This window comes from Myripristis murdjan, chromosome 14 (genome assembly GCF_902150065.1).
Source record: "Myripristis murdjan chromosome 14, fMyrMur1.1, whole genome shotgun sequence".
Taxonomy (NCBI): domain Eukaryota; kingdom Metazoa; phylum Chordata; class Actinopteri; order Holocentriformes; family Holocentridae; genus Myripristis; species Myripristis murdjan.
In genome coordinates, this window is record NC_043993.1 from 28,003,028 (window position 1) to 28,025,931 (window position 22,904).

General features: G+C 39.9%; 1 protein-coding gene across 2 annotated transcripts in view; it reads right to left on the reverse strand.

The window, feature by feature from the left end:
* Positions 1-20,404: 20,404 nt before the first annotated feature.
* opcml (opioid binding protein/cell adhesion molecule-like) overlaps positions 20,405-22,904 on the reverse strand; it is a 297,742-nt gene continuing 295,242 nt past the window's right edge. For both annotated transcript variants that reach the window (XM_030069467.1, XM_030069466.1), the window contains 2 exons: positions 22,509-22,660; positions 20,405-21,501 (listed from right to left, as the gene is read on the reverse strand). In XM_030069467.1, the coding sequence (XP_029925327.1) occupies positions 21,401-21,501; positions 22,509-22,660 (253 nt within the window). In that variant the 3' untranslated portion in view covers positions 20,405-21,400. The remainder of the gene's footprint in view (positions 21,502-22,508; positions 22,661-22,904) is intronic.

The window sequence follows — 22,904 nt, forward strand, 5'->3', positions numbered from 1 at the left end:
TCCTGTATTTCCCTGGATCCAGAACTTCCAGCAGGAAGTTTTTCCAGTCGGGAAGAGGTAAGTGCAGCGCGATGCTGTGGTGTGTCAAGCCCAGTTGTTCACATTTTGAAAAAGCTGTTAATGAGGGTGTTGCATGTCACATGCTATTGACAGCAGATACACAAAGGTGTGAGCTGTGGCTGCATTGGATTTTGGTCTAATGAGGTTGTTGTCAGGGGGAATAATTAGAATCTCTGCCTTGTATCTGATGGATCTCTGCTGCTGTATTTGGTGAACAATACAAAAAAAAAAAAAAATGTTTAACTTGCACAGAGGGCCTTTAATTGTGAGAGACTGACACCAAAACTGTGTTTACTGTTGATGTTTTCGATCACAAAAACAGTTTTTTTTTTTTTCCTATTTACAGCAAAGCTGAATTTTGATAAGTCTTGAGTTGTATTGTTACCCAGGTGTTATATGAGTCCACGTGTTAGTTGCTACGTTCTTCCCTGATCTGCTAATCCACAATAACTGGATTTCTATGTGTCCATTCACTTTTGCTGCACAACAAAAACACATGCCAAAATAACACTTTTGGAGCTTAAGTTACTGAGAACAAAGTGAGTTATGCTGATAGTCAAAGTGCTATCTCGTCCTGTTTCCTGGTGCAAGGTTGCTATGCAGAAGTTACCTGCATATGTGGCTCACCAGATCTACTTTTCACTTCAAAGACTTTTATTTATTTATTTATTTTTTCTATCAGCATAACACGCTTTGTTCCCATTTGTTTATGTGGTACAAGTGTTATTTTGGGACCTGTTTTGCCGTGCTATGGAAGTGAATGGAGAAACACATACAGTATATATTTACAGTGGAATAGCAGCCCAGGGGAGCACAGAGCAAATAGAGGACATTCCACCAGCATGTGGACTCACACAACGCCCAGGTAACTATGCGACCCAGCACTCTACCAAAGTTCAGTTTTGCTTTAAAAAGAGAAAGACACTTACAGCAACAAGCGAGGTTAACACTTTATTTGCACTGTCGAATGTTACTATTCAACGCTGCATCAACTCGTATCAACCCTCCACATAATTTTAACTGATCCAAAGCTGTTAAGCCAGTTAATAATCTAATGACACTAAATTGAGTGCTTACAATGGACAGGTTTCCACGGAGGTAGGCGCTGATTCAGTTGTGAGACTCAACTCATACAAAGTTAACGTTTATGTTTATTATGGACATGGACAGACCAAGATGAGTGCATAAATGTAAAGCATATCCTTCTTCTAGTGTTTCAGAGGGATTTTTCTGCCTTAAGAAAGAAGCAGGCACATGCATGTTGATTTTTGTCAAGCCGCATTTGCTCAAATGCAGACCTTGTAGAATCAACCACAATGCAATTACATCACATAAGGACGCTCTTTGTGGTGAGTCTGTGTGGCTTTGGTAATGTGAAGGTCCGGCAGACTCATAAAACATCTATATTTGAGGGTGTTTAATCACGGTTGACTCTGCATGGACCCCATTCTGATATGAATGACTTTAAGTTCAAATCAATTCAACAATGGACAAGAGAGACAAGAACGAACTCAGCATGTCAGTAGTTTGTCATTTATCTGCTGTAACCCACAGTGCACTTTTGAGTGACAAATTGCTGTTATTTTTCTGAACGCTGTCTTCAACACTCATCACCATTTTTGTGCAAATTATTGGCATCATCATACATTACGGACAGTCTCAGCTGAACGTCAGAAGCGATGTACAACGATATAACAACCATGCTCATCTCGGAGGCAGATATAAATGTTAATTGTGACAGGCATTTGAGATGCACAGTGCCCACTTAGAGGCCCATGATAGACATTTAAGCCTCGGATACAAGTCATGCTGTCTATTTTTCAACTCCCAGCAGGAGCCTTCTCTTCCCTCACTCACTCCGCATTATATTTCAACCTAATTAATGTCAAAACGGAGTCAAAAAATTAACGATCCGTCACCACAAGTTGTTGATTTCTCTTTCCACTCTCCTCATTTCCTCTCTCATCAAGGCAAGCAGACGATCTTAATGGCGGGTAAACATCTTTTGATTGGCCTGATTGTCTCACAGGACTGTGAGTATACTGTAGCAGAGTGGGGGGAAAAATGAAGAACACAGTAGAGACAGCGTGGTGCTTATGAAAACCAAAGAGAATAACATCTGTGCTGAAAGCAGACGGGCTGCAGCTTCCTCCACAGAAATTCAGATGTGGGATGTTGCTCGGATGAAACGGCATTTTCCGTATTCACAATTTGATGTTACATTTCCTCCCTCATTGAGAGGGAGCTGCTCGTCGTGTTGTCAGACGCTAATGATGTCAAGGGCTCTTGGAAAGCTGCTAACTTGTTGAACCCATGGACTCCCAGAGCAAAAAAAAAAAAAAAAAAAGTAAGATGAGCCATGCCAAATGGACCAAATTCAGAAAACAATATGGCCATTTAAGAGAAATTATTTTTTTTTGTCTGCATACTGAACTTCTACGAGATAGAAGTGGCATTATCTGTTATTATAAATGATTTCACACATTTCCCCTTCACTTTTCTACTAAAAAACAAACTTCTTTATTGTTTTTCTCATTATAAATACGCTCTTTTCTGCAAGTGCTTGTTTTCCTTTTAAGAAAAACTCTGTTTTCCTGCAAGAGTTGGCATATTGCTAATTTTCAAGTGAAATCATGACTAGCTCATTACCAGGCATGAGAAGGCGTAATTAATATCAATGATGAAGTAGCACCCTCTGCAGAAATAAAAATGAGTCCGGTCACGGCCAGTGCATAAGCAGTCTTGAGGAAGCTGGACAAGTGTGAATTAAAACCTATAATGAGATCAAATGATCGTAGGAGAATAACTGCCAAGCAGCTTTCCAATGTATTAAAGAGGTCACATGTAGGCTGTGCATGATTTGAGCGGGTGCATACATTTATCAGGTTTCAGTCACATTTGAAATCAGCAGCATATTTAATGTAAACTGTTGCTATAGCAGATTATCACAGCATGCCTGCTTTGTTGCCAGGGAACTGTGCTGGAAGGGGGAGCTGCTCTTCCTTTATTTTTCCTAATGAGGCTTTTTGTGGGTGTTTTTCCTTGTTCCCATTGATGGTGGGGTGGTTGTTTTTATTTATTGTTTCATATCGTTGGCATCGTGAAGCCTGTAGAGACTCTTAACGGTGATTATGGGCTTGACTTGATTACATGCAGATAGAGAGTCGGATGTCACCAGCACCAGCGGTCTGGGTTCACCCCGCAAGGCCTGCACGCTCTGCTCCAAACTGAGGCTCACGGCTGGTGGCTTTGGATGTTCGGCCCGTGTCAGCCGTCCTCCATCAGTGTTAACTGACAAGAGTGTTGAAAAGACCAAGTTTATCATCTAAAAGTTAAAAAAAAAAAAAAAAAAAAAACATTAAATTAAAAATGTGATAAAACAATGTTCAAACAGAAATGAAATTTTAAAAAATACCCTAAAATGACTGCATGTGAAATGATCAAAATAATAAAAATACATATATAAATGAAATGTAGTTTGTCTTTTTGTTTGCACTCAAGTTCAACAAGGTTTGTTTGTTTGTTTGTTTGTTTTTATTCTAATTTACTTTAAGTAAAAACAATATGGTGTGACCACACAATGTGATTAAGATTTTCACTGTGTTGCATGGAGCGTGTGTGTGTGTGTGTGTGTGTAGGTGAGTGTGGAAGGGGTTGGGGAGCAGAGTCAACTCATCATATTGAAAGACAAACTCTGAGTCGACTCTGGAAAATGTGAATCAGGTAAAGCCCTAGAGTAGATGTTACCGTATGTATGAACAAGTGTAGCTGGTAATTCTCTGCAGTCTGTTCATTTTTGGGGTGTTTTTTTTGGGTGTAGGTGTTTCTTGCAAATACCATTCACATGGTCTGTCGGGGTTTTCAAACACATTCCAGATGGCAGAAATGCAAAATTACAGCCTACAAAATTCTGCCACAAAATTTTTGCATCTCCATTGTCTTTGGTGAATGATGTTGCATTTACTTGTCATGACACCACATACAAAACACAAGTTGTATGGAAGTTAAATGCTAGAGGGTCCAGCTATGTAGCACATGTGTGCCATATAGTGAAAAAAAAAAAAATCTGGATTAAGACGCTCTCAGCTGCAGTGTGAACAAAACCAACTTAGCATCACGGCCCGCTAACCAAGAGACTCCGTGCTGCATCTCTGTTACTGTCCCAATGCACTGGAGACGGCGAGGAAAAGTTTGGATCGATTTATTCATATTTGTTTGTCACAGATACAGTCTTAGACAGCCTATTTGTTTTTGAGGAGGGGAACGCCTCAGCAGTGGAGTATCTTCCACGAGGACTCTCTCTCTCCCTTGAGAGAAAACTGCAAATATGATTAATGATCTGACAGCCATCAACCTTTACCATCCCCACTCCTTTTATCCAAGGCCAATGAATGCTCTCTGAGGGACAAAACACAGAGTCCTAGAAGTGATTACACTTTGCGCCTTCCAGTTTCAGTCCAAAACTAATTCAAACAAGTGTCTTTTGTGCATGCATTTTTTTTAATATATATATAATATCAAAAGGAACTATCCTCTGGGCCAAATATGCTGCCGTGGCAGAATTACAAAGCAAAACACTTGTATACAAAAAGGCGAAAAAATGCAAATAAATCTGTCTGAGGGGTTTGAGATTTATGTTGTTGGTTGTGAGAAATAACTATTATACATGGGATAATACCCAGCAAGGCCAAGAACATCCTGATGCAAACAGGGAAGAATGTGGGTTTACGTGTTTCATATACATAATGTTTCATATATGACACGCAATTAGGCAATGAGCTTTTACATAAACACAGATTTAATCTGATCACTGAACTGTAGCAATAACAAGAGAGCTACAGAGTTTGTTTTTTTTTTTACTTTCTTCCTTTTTTATTCTTAAATTGCCTTTTAAATTTAAAACAGGAAGCTTGTTTGCATGTTTTTTTTTTCCCGAATAACCCAGTTGCCTTTAAAATAAAAGTTAGTGAAATTCCCATCTTATGTAGCAACTTTTTATGTGTTTGAGACTCAACTCTCATTGACTCATTACGTATTATGAAATCGTATTATTAAATAGTAGGTAATTCTGGCCAGCTAAATATTCATTATTCATTGCACAGCGACAGTGCCTTGTGCTTATCAGTCCATAAGTTAACATTGCTCACATGAAATCTTACCATGAGATATAGTAGAGAAGCAGCGCATATACTTAGCCTATCTCTGTCAGGGTTATCTGTCTCCCTGAAAGAAACAGTCTAATACAATGGCGCTCAATCTGAAACTTTAACACGTTAACACATTTTCGGCAGCAGTCTGAATATCTCACATCAACCTTATTATTACAGAGATAAAACATTACGTGCGTGGGTTTCTCTGATGAATAAGTTGCATTTAACATGACATCATAGCCATTTCAAGGAGGAGACGTGTCGGCTTCACAGGAATGAAATATTGGAAATGCACCACCTCTGCACCGGGAGGAGTGTTGGTGTCCAGAAACCATGTGCATGCACAGATCTGTGAAAAAAACTCGCAAGTCTGTCCCTTTACATCTTTATTCTCATACATCAGTTACCCAAAAAGCTATTTTTAGAGGTAAATATTGTTGAAAATACGTATCACCCTGAAAAGCAAGGTGCAAAATGTAGTACATAGTGTGGATATTCAGTGAAATAAAGGCTGGAAATGAGCTAGTGGTAAGAAACTACATGTAAAACACTGATATTCTTGGTGGCCTCATTAGGCGAGCTTTCAACCCAATCAAATCTGAAAATAAAAGCCCACTCATTTCCCCACAGCTATCAGTCGTGGTCAATTGAAACTTGGTTGCACCAGTAAGATTAACATCTGTCAGGGTGCGTGCTGTGATGGAGCAGCAGTTCTCTGCAAGATACTGAGGATTTTTTTTTTTTTTTTTTTTTCAGAAGGAGCCCGTTCACAGTGTTTATTTCTCATTGAGCCTCGCTACTCCAGTCTGTCACAATTTCTTTGCAGAATCATCAAGTCAGACGGATAATTATTTCAAACAGACTGGCCTAACGATGTATCCCGCCAAACAAAGAATGCCGCCAAAGCTGTCATTCAGCAGAATATGGTCGACAAGACACATCTGACGCAAGCCTTCGACGACGGACGGCTTTATTGAAAAGTTTTGGCGCTGTTCTTTGGCCAATTACCTGCCCTCATTCCTAACCCGCTCCTCCAATCGCTTTCCCCCGGTCCTGGAGGGAGTGAATTTGCGCCATACCTGTTATCTGGGTCTCAGCTACTTTTTCTCTCCCACATGGCTCCGAGCTCCTCTTCCCCATTTGACTGCTGTAAAGCCTCCAAGACCGTCGCGCTGTTTGCCCGCCATTGCCAGGACGAGTCGGGCTCTTCAGCAGCTCCCTGCTCCAGAGGGTGTCCATTCTCCATAATCTCTCACACCAAGCCCGGATGTCAGCTACCAGTTTGGCTTGCACCCTTCCCTCCCCCTCCTCCCCCCCGACAGCACACATGATGGCTCTTCCTCTTTCTCTCCCATGCCTTTTTGGCTCTTTTTCTCTCTCCCTCCCTCTCTTGCTTCTTCACAGCCTGTTTATTCGAGCGGCTTCTTGGCAGCACGCTCCCAGCTTCACAGCTCCCTCTTTTCCTGCCTTCTCTGTGGACAAGCAACCCCCCTCCCCCTCTCTCCCCTCCCACCCAACCTCTACATGATACCAGTTTCTTGCTGATGCACTCTGCCGCCATCCCTCCTCCTCCTCCTCACCTCCTCTTGGCCTCTTCAGCCACTATATTTTGCACAAGTAACCCCCTCTTGCCCCATTTAAGGAATGACATTTTTTCTCCACCATGCACTGGCACACACTGCACACTTTATTTATTTATTTCCAAATAAAGCTTCAAATGTAGGCTGCTAAAGCTACTTGCCTAGTGTAGCCGAACCAGTAAATTCCTTGCTTGCATCTCAGAGCCATAAGAAGACTACACAGTGTTATCACTGGAAATATTCATGGCTGGTGGGATATGCAGTTCTTCTGACTCATTACATCTGCTGAACAGGAGCAGGCTGTTTCAGGATGCTGGGTTTAAAATGGCTCAGTGGGCAACGTTTTCTGTATTAGTTAAAAAAAAAAAAAAAATGTCCGGGTGATATACTGTTTCTGTGATTGTCACTGAGTCATCGATGGAAAAATACTGAATAATAGACCAGAGAGGAAGCTATCCTCAATGCTAGGAGACATGGTTGTGGTAAAACTAACCTTCATGAAAAGCAACATGACCAGAATTTTGGGAGCGAATCCGGGGACGTTTGTGTTTTGCTGACAAATATTAAACACAATAGACATATTTCAGAGTCTGACAGAAACGGCACGCCCCTTTAAATGCTTGTGAAAGTCTGAGGTAGATCCAGCATCACTGACCTGATGTTTAGATATATCATTTTAATAATCAGAAATATCCTTTTTTATTTTTTTTTTTTTTTGTCAATTTTCAGTATTGTTACTATTTTATTTATTTATTTGCTAATGTTCTGGTCATTTTTGCTCCTTTGCTATTTGCCTTTTTCCCCATGTTTTTGAACAGAATTAAGTGAATTTGACTGACGCTGAGTCTGAAGAGTCACTAATCTGTTATCTAACTCGTCCGAAATCGTCATATTCATCTGTTGTCCACCTTTGTGGTTGCCAGTTATGAACAAAACAGAAATCTTTACTCTTCCCATAATACAAAGTCTTCAAGCGATATATCCTCATTAACAAGAAGGATAAAATTACCACAAGGATGTCCCCTGGCAATACCAGTATCATGTGGAGAAAGGGGGATCCGGGGACATTTCCAGGGCCAGTTTTCCGGCCTCCTTAGCCAGTTTACTCCTCAAAAGTGACTAGTGACTTCTTCTGATATTTCGAAGAATATCTGTGTTCACACATTAATGCAGTTTAGTGATAACAGGAAGTTCTAACAGTCCGTTCCACACTCGCCTCCCCTCACATGCTAACGAGATTCCTGTCCTCCTAAAGGGTAACGTCCGTGAGTCTCCTTACCCAGTCCCTCATCACCTCTCTGGGTCAGTATCGCCACGGTGGCTGCAGTCCAGAAAACATCTGGTCATTCACACTGCCAGATCTGCAGAACTGTAAATTAATAGCTCATATGCAGTATAACGTTCATTATAGCCAATCACAAATGATGATTTTGTTCACGTTTTTGAATGTAAATCATGCAAATCAGCCCGGTATGCAGATTAGATGATGCCATTATCAAGTGGCTTTCCCTACACGGGTGTTGGCAACACTGGGAAAAAGCATCAAGTCAGGGGACTGTCCCTTGAAAACGGGGACATCTGGTCACTGTAATTGTAAAAGGAGAATGCTGATGTTAGATGTGCATCAGCATTTGCTTGAACCTCTTGTGTTGAAATAAGATGTAATTTTAGTTAGTTACCACTGGGTGTGTGTTTGCTTGTACGGACTGAGGTGTAGGGGTGTATTCAGTCATGGATGGCAGAATTTACAGCTTTTTAACAGCAGCATCTGACATGACTGTATTATCATTTACTGACTTGAGCTGTCGTGGTTTATCTGTACTTTGGTAACTAGTTAGCTAATGGGGAGTTGTTGAATCAAGCACTTGTATTAAAAATCAGTGTTACAGCATTCCTAAATGAAACGCTCATATAAAACTCGGGTCCTGGGAGACAGGAGAGAGCCATCTTCCCTCAACTGCCAGGACCAGATTGCTGATGGGCTCTACTGTCCTGCAGGGAGGTGACTGAACTGCAGAAAGGCTGTTTAGCCTCTGGAATTGAGGGGATCGCCTCTGCCTCACACTCGATCTGCTGGAATTTCATGCTTATGTACATACACACAAATATGCAACATGGGGAACGTGAAGTAGCAGAGTAAAAATTATTTACTTTCAGTGATTCAAGCTGCAGTGGTGGCCCAGCCTCAACTTGGCTCGCCTCGTCCTCTTCAAACTGTGCATGTCAAATTGGACGAAACTGTAATGACCTCTGTGGGGAAACTGGACCAAGTGTTTGGCCGGGTTACAAGTAAAAGTTTGGTCAGGTCAAATGGCAGGCAGTAGTGCTACTGCTTAGTTCTGTGAATTGACAGCTGTTCTAGAGGCCATTAACATCTCAGGTTTGGTCAAACATATCTTTCCAGACTTTGCCTAAGGCTATATCCAACTTTTACTGTAAATAACATCCATACTTACTGTAAGAAGATACAGTGAGGACCTACTGTAGAGCATTAAGTGTAACATAAAGTAACATAAAGTTTGCTGATGTCAAATGGTCATAAAGGCACTTAAATATCACATCGTGATTATTTTGACCAATCAGGCAGATAACTTGCCAATATTAATTTAAGTTATCACTCATGTTGTCTGACATTATGGGTATGTTTTTGCCTCCGGGAGAGTATTTCTCTCAGTCCACTCACGGCTTGTTTGTATTGCCCTCTGTGTCATTCTTGCAGTTGATGTTTCGGACAGCACTTCAACACATTAATGGGTTTCTTTCACATTTTATGCTGTTATGAAGAATGCTTTTAAAACTGACCAAGCTGTTTACCTTCTTTTGATCAGCAGCTGCTGGCAACCACTCATGTCTTGTTGTTAGTGAGAGCAACATGCTGCAGCAATTTTCTGAAGATGCGCATAACCTCAAGTGCATTCAAAAAATTTTCAGCCCACTTTTGTGATATTACAGCCTGAATTCAAAATGGATGTGGTTACAATTTATCCATTGACACACGGCCACCTCTAATGTCAAAGTTGATTTGATTATTTACAGTATCTTAGAAATAAAAAATGAAAAACTGAAATGTTTTCAATGGGTAAGTATTCAACCTGTATAAAATGACACTCCCAGTTGAGCTGAGGTGCATCCAAATTCTTTTGAATATCCTTGAAATGTCTCTCCAACATTATAACAATGCACCTATTGCCATTTAAAATGGCTCAATATAATTTTGAAGGAAACACATCTCTATCTATGAAGTCCTGCTCTCATATCCTGGTGGATATGAGAGCAGGAACCACAAATTCTGAAAAAAACGGCAGACAAAAATGTGAAGCGACATATCTGGATAAAAGCTTTAAACATGCTGAGGACGATGACCCTCAGCATGCAGCCAAATTAACACTGGAACAGCTTGAAGGCAAGAATGTGAATGAATGTCCTTGAGCCGCCCAGCCAAAACCCAGATTTGAATCCTGCTGAAAATGTGCGAAATGACTTGAAGATAGGTATTCGCACAGGCTCCGCACCCACCCTGGCTAAATTTAAGCAAATCTGCAAGAACGAATATGAGACAAACTCCTAAAATTAACCATAGCCAGGATGATGGAGATCCTGTCGTCACTGCCAAATGTCTCAAATGCAGAATATCTCTTGAATCTCTATAAATGTGCAAAAATTTCTAGACACACTGTCGTTGTGGTGTATTTTGTGTGAACAACTCAAGATATGGAACAAGTCAGAGGACTTAATACATCCTGGAGGCTTTGTAGCAAGTGTCTCAGCAAAAAGGTCAGGAGTCTGAATCTCTGCTTTGGTCGTCAGTGTGAGTTCAGATGTCCTCTCTGTGCTTGCATCTGTTTTCTCCCACATGCAGCTCATGTACTGATTATTCTAAACTGCCCATAGGTGTGAATATGTGTGAGCGTAGCTGGGTGTTTCCATGCCCTCTGTCCAAAGCATGCTGGGATAGGCTCCAGCCCCCCGTGACCCTGAATAGGAATAAGCAGGTATGGAAAATTGATAGACGGAGGCTTTTTGCAGGCAATGGTTGCCTCCAATCCCCTCAGGGCCACTGCAACATAGATCTACCCAAAAGTACAAGGCACAGCACAGTAAATCAATCATTATTCAAATGCAGAAAATGGCACGATATTTATGATGCAGGAAAAATCTTTGCCTAGAACTATTTTTAAATTTGGTATGCTGCAAAAATCTTGCCATAGTCCAGATTTACAGTTAAAATGGTAATGGATAAACAGACTTAATAGATTAAGGTGAGGCACCACATGTGAACATCGACAGATAGATAGATAGATAGATAGATAGATAGATAGATAGATAGATATTTCTAGTTGGTTTTGATGATTGTTTTGGATATTTTATGAGAAAAACAGTGGTAAAAGAAGCAATATGTTATTTTTCAAGGTTGAATCCAGCCAAAAGTGAAGTTGTCATCTGTCGCGCCTCACCCTAACTCACTGGGCTGAGAATTCCCAGATGCATGCCTCATCTGTGAAGCCTGTTTATGAAACTGCAACACCTGGCCGAGGTACAGCAAAGACACAGGCTTCAGGCAGCCTCCCTGCTCGCCACTCTGGAGGATTGAAGTGATCCTTCGCTCCCAGCAGGCACTGGGGGACACTCCAATCGAAAAGCCAGAATGAAAATGAATGTGCTGGCATGTGGCTGACACTGAGTGATGTTCCTCTTCCTCCTGAGGACAGGAGCACAGTCAAGGCCGAGGAACCACGTGCATTTTTCTATGACATCCTCTGACCGGACGGCACCACTTAAAGTTGAAAGAGGCACTGACAAAGTATGATCTCCTCTGCAGCCTCTTTTAATTATGCACTAAGCTAATTCACTCATTATGTAATCCAATCCAAATAAATACATCATGTGAGTGGTGTCTACATAACCTACAATCAAAGTGTCTTTTTGACTGAGTTTATTTGTTTGTTTTTTTTAAGATTAATATGATACCAATTATTTTTATTCATTAATTAATTTGTTCATCATTATAATCATCATTATTATTATTAACTTAAGCTACCAATAGCCAATATTTTAGACTGATCCTCTGTATATACTTTTTTTTTTTTTTTTTTTTAATCATTTTTAAGATAGAATATCCCACAAGCTTCAAGAAGGATTCAGTGTTTCCTCTGGCAGCATTTATATCTTCATGGGACACTAAAACTCAAATTTAATGTCTTCGAATGTTTATCCACTCAGTATAGCAGATTTAGACTGGTGTCACTGTATTTTTTACAGGCTTACACTCCTCAAGCTGTCGAGTAAAGTCACATCCTTATTGCCATCGTACTGTATTTACTTTGGCAATACTGACCGGCCTGAGATACAATTTTTACAGAAAAGCCAATATTGACTTGATAAATCAAATGAGTGCAGCACATCGGTGTAACTGTGTTACTGCCCTGAGGTGTGGGACAAAGAAGCTTGAATGGAGTGCTTTGCCAAGTTACCTGTGTGATTTCACCTGATATGTTGCTCATATGAGCGGATTCAAAAGCCAGCGGCGAGATCACAACCTTTGGTGGTAGATGAAGCTGGATGCATAACACTGCAGCTGCATACAAATTTCCCCGCTATGTGGATTATCTAGTCCTGGACACCGACAAATTATCTACCGGGCCAACTGGGCCGCCGCCTTGGGGGCTCCGCGACTGTATTGGTGCCTCTGATCCAGCTCCTCCATTTCAGCTCTGGCCTTGACCTGTCTTTGAGTTGAGCCTGCATGAGCTCACATGCACACTGAAATGATCAAAATTTCTCCCACAGTCATCATACAGCCAACATGCACATCATATTCGTTGTGAATTTCCAAATAAATTAACACTGCTTTCACCAGCTCGTCCTCAATATAAAGAACATGTTCATTTGATTTGAAAGCAACTTAAACATGATTTTTCTGCGCTGAAATAGGATCCGAAATAATGAATACAGCGTTATTGTTTGGATGATTATGATGGTTCATAGGGAGTGTGCAGGATTGGGAACATATAAGAGCATCTGGCTAGATAATATTAAGTGGGATAAAATTTAAATTACAGTACAACCAAGGTCAGTAAATTAACAAAACTGGATAATTAAATGTTAAGAAGAGCAGCAAGATGCAAAACAAAATGGAAAAGAAAGGCAAAGAGACTTAACATGCCAATGATTCTTTTTAAAAAGTAGGGCTGCAAGATGACTCGGCGATGATTAAATTCTCTGTTAGTAGTGGCAATAGAGTCGGAACTCATTAGTGAGTTGGATTTTAACGATGTGGTTGAAGAGTGCACCTAGAGAAAGGCCACAACGAAGACCGTGATGTAGGTTAACTTTCAGTATTATTTATTATACGCTAGAGACGACTTCTTCCTTTTACAGGTAGTTTCTTGTTTGCAAAGTGTTTTGTTGACACTTTTGTAATACTGGAAGGTCAATACACTTCTATAAAGTAAAGTGGTCCTGGCCTCCTGCTGGTTATGTGAATTATTCATTTAGTGCTATTTTGCATTAAGATTTTATTCTCCGCTACTGGATCAATCTTCTTTTCCTTTGGTGGCAATGTTTGTGGGACAGAACGGGAGCGTGAGGAACCGTGCGTTCCTGCTGTGAGCAACATGATCAATATGTCACGAGAAAATCTATTCTTTTACTTTTGGGCCATTGGAAGTTTAAGTTTATGCTCATTTCCCTTTATTCTCCATAAACTAGTTGACACATGCTTCTGATGAATGTACCTGTATCTAACTAATTAACAATCAATCACAGACTTCAATGATGTGACAGAAATGCAACAAAGCAATACAAAATCTAAGACACACAACAGCACACTGTAGCAAGTCATAGCAACCCTTTCTCTCCTGTACAGCTCACCAAGCACCATTAACCTCAGTCCCTTAGTGCATGCAGGAAAACTCCCAAGCAAATCTAATTAGCAAAAAAGGAAACCTTCAGTGGGCCAGGACAAAGACAGTTCCCTACTGGGAGAGCTGAGTTTGTCCCTGTAAGTCAAATGGACAGTAACATGGAGAATGCCACTGACAAAAGAAAATAGATGAGACAAAGAGAAGCGTGATGTGGTGGAGAGATGGCACTAATGTTCATGAAAAAATGTCCGTGCCCATGTCCACTGCTGGGCAGAAACACCGAATCAACCGTGGATTTTGGCCAACACTAATGACTAGAGCAGCTTCGGCAACACCCACATCTGCTGCAAGGTAGAAACACTGCACCAGTGTCTGAGAAAGAGAAGAGACAGACAGCCACGCACACACACACACACACAGCCATTCTTAGCAAGAACCACACACTTGAGCAGACATATTCAGCCACACACACATTGATACAGACAGCAGACACAGAGTGAGTCAAGAAATGCAGCAACAAGGAAGCAGCTGGGCTCCCAACAGCAAGTTTTTATGCTAATACTGTCTCAGCCAAGGTGGGAGAAGTGATGTGGCGATCCCCAGCTAGATGGTGCTGGGGTTTGTTGTACGAACAGCAAGAATAAGTAGGTTTTGACTTTGTTTTGGACCCAGCTGCCTCTTGCGATCAGAGAAGATAATTCTGTAGAAACCTTCAAATCCAAAGATCTCAGTAGAGGCAAGCTGTACTTCCTGCCAATTTTTTTCTTTGTCTTTTTCTTTTTTTTATTGATCCCAAGTACAGTAAGGTAACTTGTGTCCTGTAATCGGGGTACATAAGAGAAAACATGGTCATATGGCGATGGTGCAAGCCCATATGTCCTGCAGCAATTTATAATGAGAGCAGAAATTCCTTAAAGTCAGATCTGGCTTGAATTGGGAGCCATGAACAGAAGTCAGTGGGTGTAATATAGTCACATTTCTATTTCTGTTTAATATTCAGGCAGCAACATTTTGTATAAGTTGAAGGTTTTTAATACTGTAGCTTGGCATCCCAAAAGTCTTAAAGAAACAAGTGTATTTGAGGGTTTCAGCATCAGCCATGCAGTATGGATGAATTTTTGCAATGTTGTGAAGACTGAAGAAGGTGTAATTTTGTCATATCCTTAAGGTGAGAGCTGGGTTGAATGTACTGCCAAGATGCTTGACTGTGCTGAACTCAAATCAAAATTTAAAGTGAATTTTTCAACAACACGCCATTGTGCTTTAGGGCCACAACTACAGTGGCATCACAAATTTTGCAGATATGTAGTCACAATTACACAGCATCTGCTTATATACAGAAGTTATACACACTTCTAAATTTACAAATTGGTGTGGCCATGAGGCTTAATGTCTATGTAGATTTGGATATCATCTGCATAGCGATGAAATCTGACATCATGGCCATGGATAACTTTGTCAGATCTTTGTAGCATGTAAATAGAGAACAGTGAATAGCGATAAAGAGGTAGAGATAGAGAGGTAAATAGAGATAGCAGTGTGTCAAACACTATGCATTTTAGCAGCAGTAGGACTTAAACCCTGTCATGCTTCACCATGGAAGCCAGTGCAGTTCACTTGGCAGTTTACTATAGTTGCATTCAAACTGAGCAGAATAGAAACTGAGGAGAAGTTGCAATGAAAGTCCTGACAGACATGGTTCCAGAGAGTATTGCAGAACAGATAATCAGTTTGGTAGCAACTATTCTTTTCAAGACTTCAAAGAAAAAGAGGGACATCAAGATCAAGGTTAGGTTTTTACAGCACAGTTTCAATCATGGCTGTTTTGAAGGCAGACGGCACAAAGCCAAAGGAGAGGGAGGTATTACTCATATTGAGCAAAGTGGTTCCTAATGTTGGAAGGAGTTTCTTAACAACTTTGGCAGGCACAGGGATGGATCGGCAGGTTGTGGGTTTAAAGGCAAGTACTATTTTGGAAAAGGTGTCTAGAGAGACTGTCTAAAACTGTGAAAGTACGCTGGTGATCTCCAGGGCACCAGATGTTCAATTAAAAAAGGGATCAGAACCCCCAGAACAGATAATCTCATCTGTAATACAGTCAGTTTTGTGAAGAAAAAAAAAAAAAAAAAAACGCAGTAAATGGAGAGCTGACTACTGCAGAGGATTTTGGAGTAATTTTTGCTACCATGTCAAATACAAACTTATCTTTGTAAGCATTAATTAGCTCTGAGAAATAGGAGGCCCTTGCAGTAGAAAATCTAGGTTGGTAGTTCATTAGGCTATCATTCCATGATAGACAACAAATCTGAAGACTAAACCAAGGCGTTGGGTACTTAAGACCACGGGTCTTAATGATTAGAGGCACAACAGAGTGTAGCAAATCAAGGAGGGGAGAGTTAAGTTCATCAGTGAATTTTTCAAGAGATACGATTTGCTCAGGGAATGATGCAACAGCTTCAGGCATGAGATCTGCCAACTGTGCAACTGTGGGAAAGTGAATTTGGCAGGTGCTGTATGTATCAACCATGGAAGTTTGCTGACAGGACAATTCAAATTAGAATTCAATGAAGTAATGATCTGACAGCACTGGTGGTTATGTCAAAACTACAAGATCAGAAAGGACAGTGGGGTTGCTGCTGTTGGCGCCCACCGAGAGAAAACATGTTATCACACAAAGGAAAATAAAGGGATTGGTTATATTATATAGATTAATACTAACATTACCTATCAATTAATTTCGGTTGGCCATTACCAGGAGGATAATTGTATTATTATTTTTATCGTTATCATTATTATTATTATTATTGTTCTTGTTGTAAGGGTAGTGGCAGGATACTGGCATGTTCAGGAATGGCCATCACCAGCCAATCAGATTCCTGCGCTTCTTTGTTTTGCCTGCCAGTGTGATTTGGATCCATGAGGACGAGTTGTCCCTGGCAAGAACAGAGCGGATGGGTAGCTACAGCCATTCAAAGCATTCCAGTTCAAACATTTATTTCAAAGGCTACAGAAATAAGCATAACCAGAAATGATGTTCCAAGATCATTGTCGATGTTGCTCCTCTTTTTTTTTTTTTTTGATTAATGCTACCTAACGAGAGGCTGCTATCTAGCGATGTACTGTAAAACCACGACGCCAGCATGTAGTGAAGAACACACGATTAGACTGCTGAAGATGTTGTCGCTGCAGGAGAACAATACATAAATGCAATCACAGCCACAGTAGGTTAGAATACAGAGATCCATTCAGCAAGTTTCTCATTACTGATCAATGCAACTGAAATGGGTTACACTCGAAAGGTTTCACTTTCTGATAAATGGGCATGTTCCTCCCCATGCTTACATGCCTGATGTCTAATTATACAGGTTGTACAGTCTAAGTTCAAAAATCTTCTGACATGGGAAACCTGATTTAATGTTAAATACCTATTGGTGCACCACCTGAACCCATGCATAAGATTAGGCTACAGATGATAATAGTCATGGGGAGTTGTGTCTACAGCAGTAATATTAGTATATTAATACCACATGAATATGAAGAATGGATGAATTGTGAGGCAGGCATAGATTCTTGCCTTTTTAAGTGGTTATTAATGTGTTTAAAACCAGATTTAAAGTTCAGTATTACTGAATGCTCTCAGATAACAGATTGAATGTCGGTGAACCTCCTGAGCTTATTAGTTACAGGGCATGCTTTAGATTGAACGGAGAGGGTGCATTGAATTTGTGCAGCTACGTATGTCTATAAAAAGCAATAACTCACTCACTCTCACGCTTCCCTGTTGACGCATGGCATCCTATGATCCTTGCAAAAGATGAAAAAGGCTGTTTGATCCTCTCCTCATAGAAGCAATAGAGTTAGCATCTGCGATTGAGTCACTGTTCATGTTTATCATGCTGTGAGACCCCCGCCAGATTTACACTGTACTTCTGGCGCATCATACAGTAGCAGTGTTTGAAAAGCTTTTCCTTTCAAGGTTTCTTCTTTGAACTGTGGAAATCCTTTCAGGAGAAAAGTTTGTTTTTCCACCCATAAATGAGATGCATTGGTTGACAACTTAGGAATTTAAGGTAATTCTACTGTTGCACATATTGTAGAACATTATAGACCAGGTGCCTCTATGAATGTATTATGGAAATACACAAAATGCGACTGTTACTTAAGACTAAATCAGCCAAGAATAGGAACAGTGGCCTATAATGTAATAAAACTAAGATGTGGGGGAAAAAAAACAAACAAACAAAAAAAACAAAAATGTACTCACATACTCAAAATCATGAGACAAGAATTTACATTAAAATTGCACAGAGTTTATCTGCTGCATTTCATTTGAAGACACAAAGCAATATCGCGGGGCTTTACTGTCACCACAGACTCGAAACTTGCCCTGCATTTTTTGCTCTCTTCACTGCTTTGCTCTGATAACAAGGTTTCATTGTGAGAAGCCCAAGATCCAGCGCATGCAGATATTGATGTTATTGTGCTGAGATTACATGAGGCCCGATCAGTCCTGACAGCAGTGACACTGAATGTCCCTATTTATTAGGAAAGGCGAAAATGAGATAACTGAGGTACTCCCAGTATGCTTGCATGGCACTCACAAGGATTCAAAGGACACAATGGCTCGTCTCTTTATGGCTAGACTTACTGATTGAGCAACTGAACTTTGTAGCGCTCTCAATCATCCGGTAATGACGCAGATCTGAATGCAGTTCATGACCATTAATGTTTGCCGCTCCCGGCCCATCATCGCTGTCGATTCTTTATGTTTTAAAATCATCTTCAGGAATAAAAAGGCAAACAGCAGTGGAGACAAAGTGACAATAGCGCGTGGTGTCATACTCAGAACAAATAATGGGCAACTTGCAATTCACATTTAACCAGTTTATGGACAGTTTTGCAATCTCTCAATCAAATCATGACGACGATGACTATATAGCACAATAGTAACTACTGTATTCGGAACCTGGTGGTCTCAAACCATTACATCATATTGTACAGTATGCCGTGACACAAGGTCAGAAGATGTATCAAACAGGTCAACAATGCAGCCGTCAATGAGATCGTACATTGTAAACTCAAGTAAGTGAGAAGTGTTGTGAACACTGAACTTTAAAATGCCCAGAGAATTATGCATTGAGGACAATTAGTTGGTTTTTGTAATGTGAAATACATAAAAATAAAAATCCCCAATCCTTATAAAAGTTATTACTCTACAACTTGGACTGTTCTCTAGGTGTCATATGTAAAAATACACCTTAATTACTGTGTCTTCCAGTATCAGTTTTCTTTTTAATAGGGATTTAAAACAATATCATTTAAGCTTACTGACATCAATATTATATCATGTTCGCCTATCTGGGATAAAAAGAGTTTGAACAACCCTTAGCATTCATTTTTGCAGGCAACAGAGTCTCACCTGGTTTTTAACAAACCTTCAAAACTAAGATCACATCCTGTAACACAGTCTGCAAACGACTGGATCACCGTCTTTACAAATACGCATTTCAACATATGAGAACAACAAAAAGCATTTCCACTTGTACATCAATCTTATCCATGTTTTATCTTGAACACACTCATAAGTATGCACAGGAGTGAAATGGACAATAGCAGAACATCACATTATCAATCACTTGTGCTGTTTAAGAATATTCTCATCACTGCAAGTTTCTGTCTGTGCACACCAGCTGAGGCAGACGTAAAATGTCTCTTGAAAATGCATTCGCCAAACCAGAGAACATAACAATCGTTGTTGCAGTCTTGACAAGGGCTCTGCAGTTCATCCTGGGGCAAACAAGGTTGATAGCACGCATTTATAACACCTGAACCGAATCTTCATGGCAGCTGCACGGTACATTCATTAAAGTTTATTCACCTTTACCTTTTATAGGATATTCTTGCAACACTTGTGTCATCTGTGGCGTTGATGTGGACCTGCCAGTGCCAGTTTTATGATTGAAAATGTAAAAAAAATGCCTGTTTCTGTTTGATTTTCTTCAGTGGTTGTATGCGGTACATCAAAGTACCTACCTGGTGAAAGGCATGTTTTCTGGTTGACTATGAACCTCCTAATTCTAAATGCCACATTAAAGCTAAACTCCTCCACATTAAAGCTAAATGCAGGTTTGTTAAAAAAAAAAAAAAAAAAAAAGGTTTTATTAAAGGTATGAAGGTGTTATTTGTTGAATTTTCTCCTCCTACTTTCGCACTAAATCACATAAGGCAGAAAACGTCTGCTGCACTGCCCCCTAGGGGTTGAAACTCTCAGGCACACCCTGTCTGGCACCGCATATTTTTAGCAGCTGTCAACAGCAAAATACCCGCTACCACATCACCGATCGGGTGTGGCTGGAAGTGCAACATGCCTGAAAGTTTCAACCCCTAGGGGGCAGTGCAGCAGACATTTTCTGCAAGTATTGACTCGCTCTTTGAAGATTAACAGAAAAGGCAATGTGACTTTCTTTCATGAGGGCTTTTTAAGTGCTTAAAAGTTACAGGCTTGATGCTAATTTTTGCTATGTGTTATTTCCCAGAACTCTGAAGTGATCAAGGCTAGGATAAGACTAGCAGGAAAAAAAAAAAAAAAATCCCCTACCAAGTGACCTGAAGCATCATTACAACTGCCTGAAAAACATCTAGGTATTATATATCTGTATCTTGCAGCTTTGCATATAGTAGGGATTTCATGAAAGTTTTGGGACCAACCAACCAACAGACTTAAGCTGGCACTGTTAAAAATATTTCGTGATTTTTTTTTTTTTTTTTTACTGACCCTACGAAATAATAGCATGAGGAAGTTATGGTAAATTTTGAATTACACTTTCTCTAATTACCATCAATAGCTAATGAGAACATGTAGTCTAGTGCTAATTAGACCACCTTTTAAAGACATTATTACAGGTACAGGTACTTCACACTTAATTTAACATTCCTGTGAAGGAAACTGGCCCACTGCTCAACTCCTCTGTCATTAACGACGTGTTATGTGAACGCTTAAAGAAATTTGACAAAATGGATTGCATCATTACTTTTGAATGTGCTGTGAAGCTGCTATGAATCCAAAGGCAGGTGTTACAAATGTGTCATTTAAGTAAAGTTTACTCATTTTGAAAACGACAGCGCTGGAATTCTCTGTACACATTTGTACATTTGTCTACACACACAATGATGGAAATAAAAATTTTGGATGCACTATGCTGTAGGACTTTGCCTGAGAAATCATGGTGTACTGTATTTTTCAGAACTCTGCATTGTTTATAATGAATGATCTGTTATTCTGTTGCATACAACTGTAAAAATACAGTAAAATTCAACAATCACATTGCATTTTTTCCTTTTTTGTTGTTTACTTAAAAAAAGCTTATGGTATTGTACAGAGATCAAACAGGACGTGACACAATAGTAATCTGAATATACACTTCAATATTGGGCAATAAACAGTCAACTATCAACGATTACATTAACGTTTTGTTTTTCCCTTTTCACATACAAAAAGGTTGGGGAGACACAAACTCAGTAGTTCTACCATCATCAATTAGTGCATGATTCAAATTTTTCCCTGCCCCACATTGACACCTGTCATCTCTTGTCGGGCCAACGGAGTACACACCCCGACGCAAAGCCAGAAAGAAAAAAAAAAAGTGTGAACCACCGGCATTCTTGGATTTCCATTCGTCTTATAGGACTAATAGTCTGTGGTTGCTGTTCAACGCTGACAGAAGCTTGAGGGTTGTCATATTTCACATCAGTACTTGAGCAGGTACAATAGGGTTACAGTCAGCAGGAGGCATACGGAGCAACAGGGCAACACAGCTGCCCGGTTGACATCATGCATCGCACCAGGACCTGCAAGGTAACAATGAACACACACCGCTCAAAACTCTGCATCACTAGGGGTCAGCATGCTTTATGATTCAACATCATCAAACTATGTCCTCAGAATAAACTCACGGTTCAAACTTGGGGCTTAAATTTTCCCCAAGGTAAACCAATAAATTAACGAGAATGCACTCGGAGACACAGACCGGTGCCAATGCCAAATGTTGAACTTGCTGTTACACCAAAAAAATACTGTTCCCATCACTGGAATTTTAAGTTGTAATGAAGTTGACCCTGCAAACACACCCCAAGGGTTGGGGGGGGGGAAGTTTTTCTCCCTTACTTTCATAGCTCTACTTAAAAAATATACATACACACTTGTCTAAGAGTAGAAATTTCAGATCTGGACCATCATGGAAATGGAATAAATTGTTCTTTGGCTCAAGGCCAATCTGTCCTCTCAGATTCATGGAAATCTGCGCAGAGGAATTTGAGAAATTTTGCTGACAGACAATCAAACAGTCTAATGATGGCAAATACTTCATTAGCAGAACAAGAGATGAGAAGAAACAATTTCTCTGCTGCCACTTCTCAGACTGTAATTTGGCATATCAAAGTTTAAAAAAACAACAACATTTGTATCCAAAGAAGGGAAAGATTTTGTCCCTGATATTATACCAAAAATAAACAAATAAATAACCAGAGATATATTAGAGAGACAGACATTAGAGAGAGAGGCAGATAATAAATTCAAATTCTTATGCACAGCTACTGGTACAAAACTACTGGTAATGCACTAAAGTAACAATTAAAAATTATGATTTTCAAAAGCAATATCATTTAGATACTGAATAAATAAAAGATAAAAACTGTATAATTTTATGTTGTCATTTTCCATTTTGTTGTGACTTTGAAATTACAAATTATATTGCCTTGTTGATATAATTGTAAAATTGTTATTGGCTTTAAAAAATAGAATTCAGCACCTATATCACTGTGCTTAGTTGTTATAATTTTAAAATTAAAATTCCTACCATAGAGGATTATGCTGGCATTGGTGATTCCCATAGTGTTCATGGCCACGCAGGTGTAGTTTCCATAGTCTTCTTCAGAGACGTTGAAAAAGATGAGCATGGACTGTTTGCCTTGATTCTCTATCTTAACCCCGTTTAGTCCGTTGAAGAGCCTGGAAGAAAGAGGTTCGCAGCGTTCAGAGTCGAATGCTTTTCTCAAACATCTGTGAGATCAAGTGTCGGAATGCACCTTTTTTTTTTTTTTTTTTTTTTTTTTACTTTGCCCTGTTTTCAAATCTTTGACCTTCCATTTAGCATTAAGGAATACATATTTTACCTGCGAGCTTTTACAGCCGAACCTTGTCTTTATGAAGTCACAGCCCAAACTAAATGCAGCTCACTGGTTTATTGAAGTAG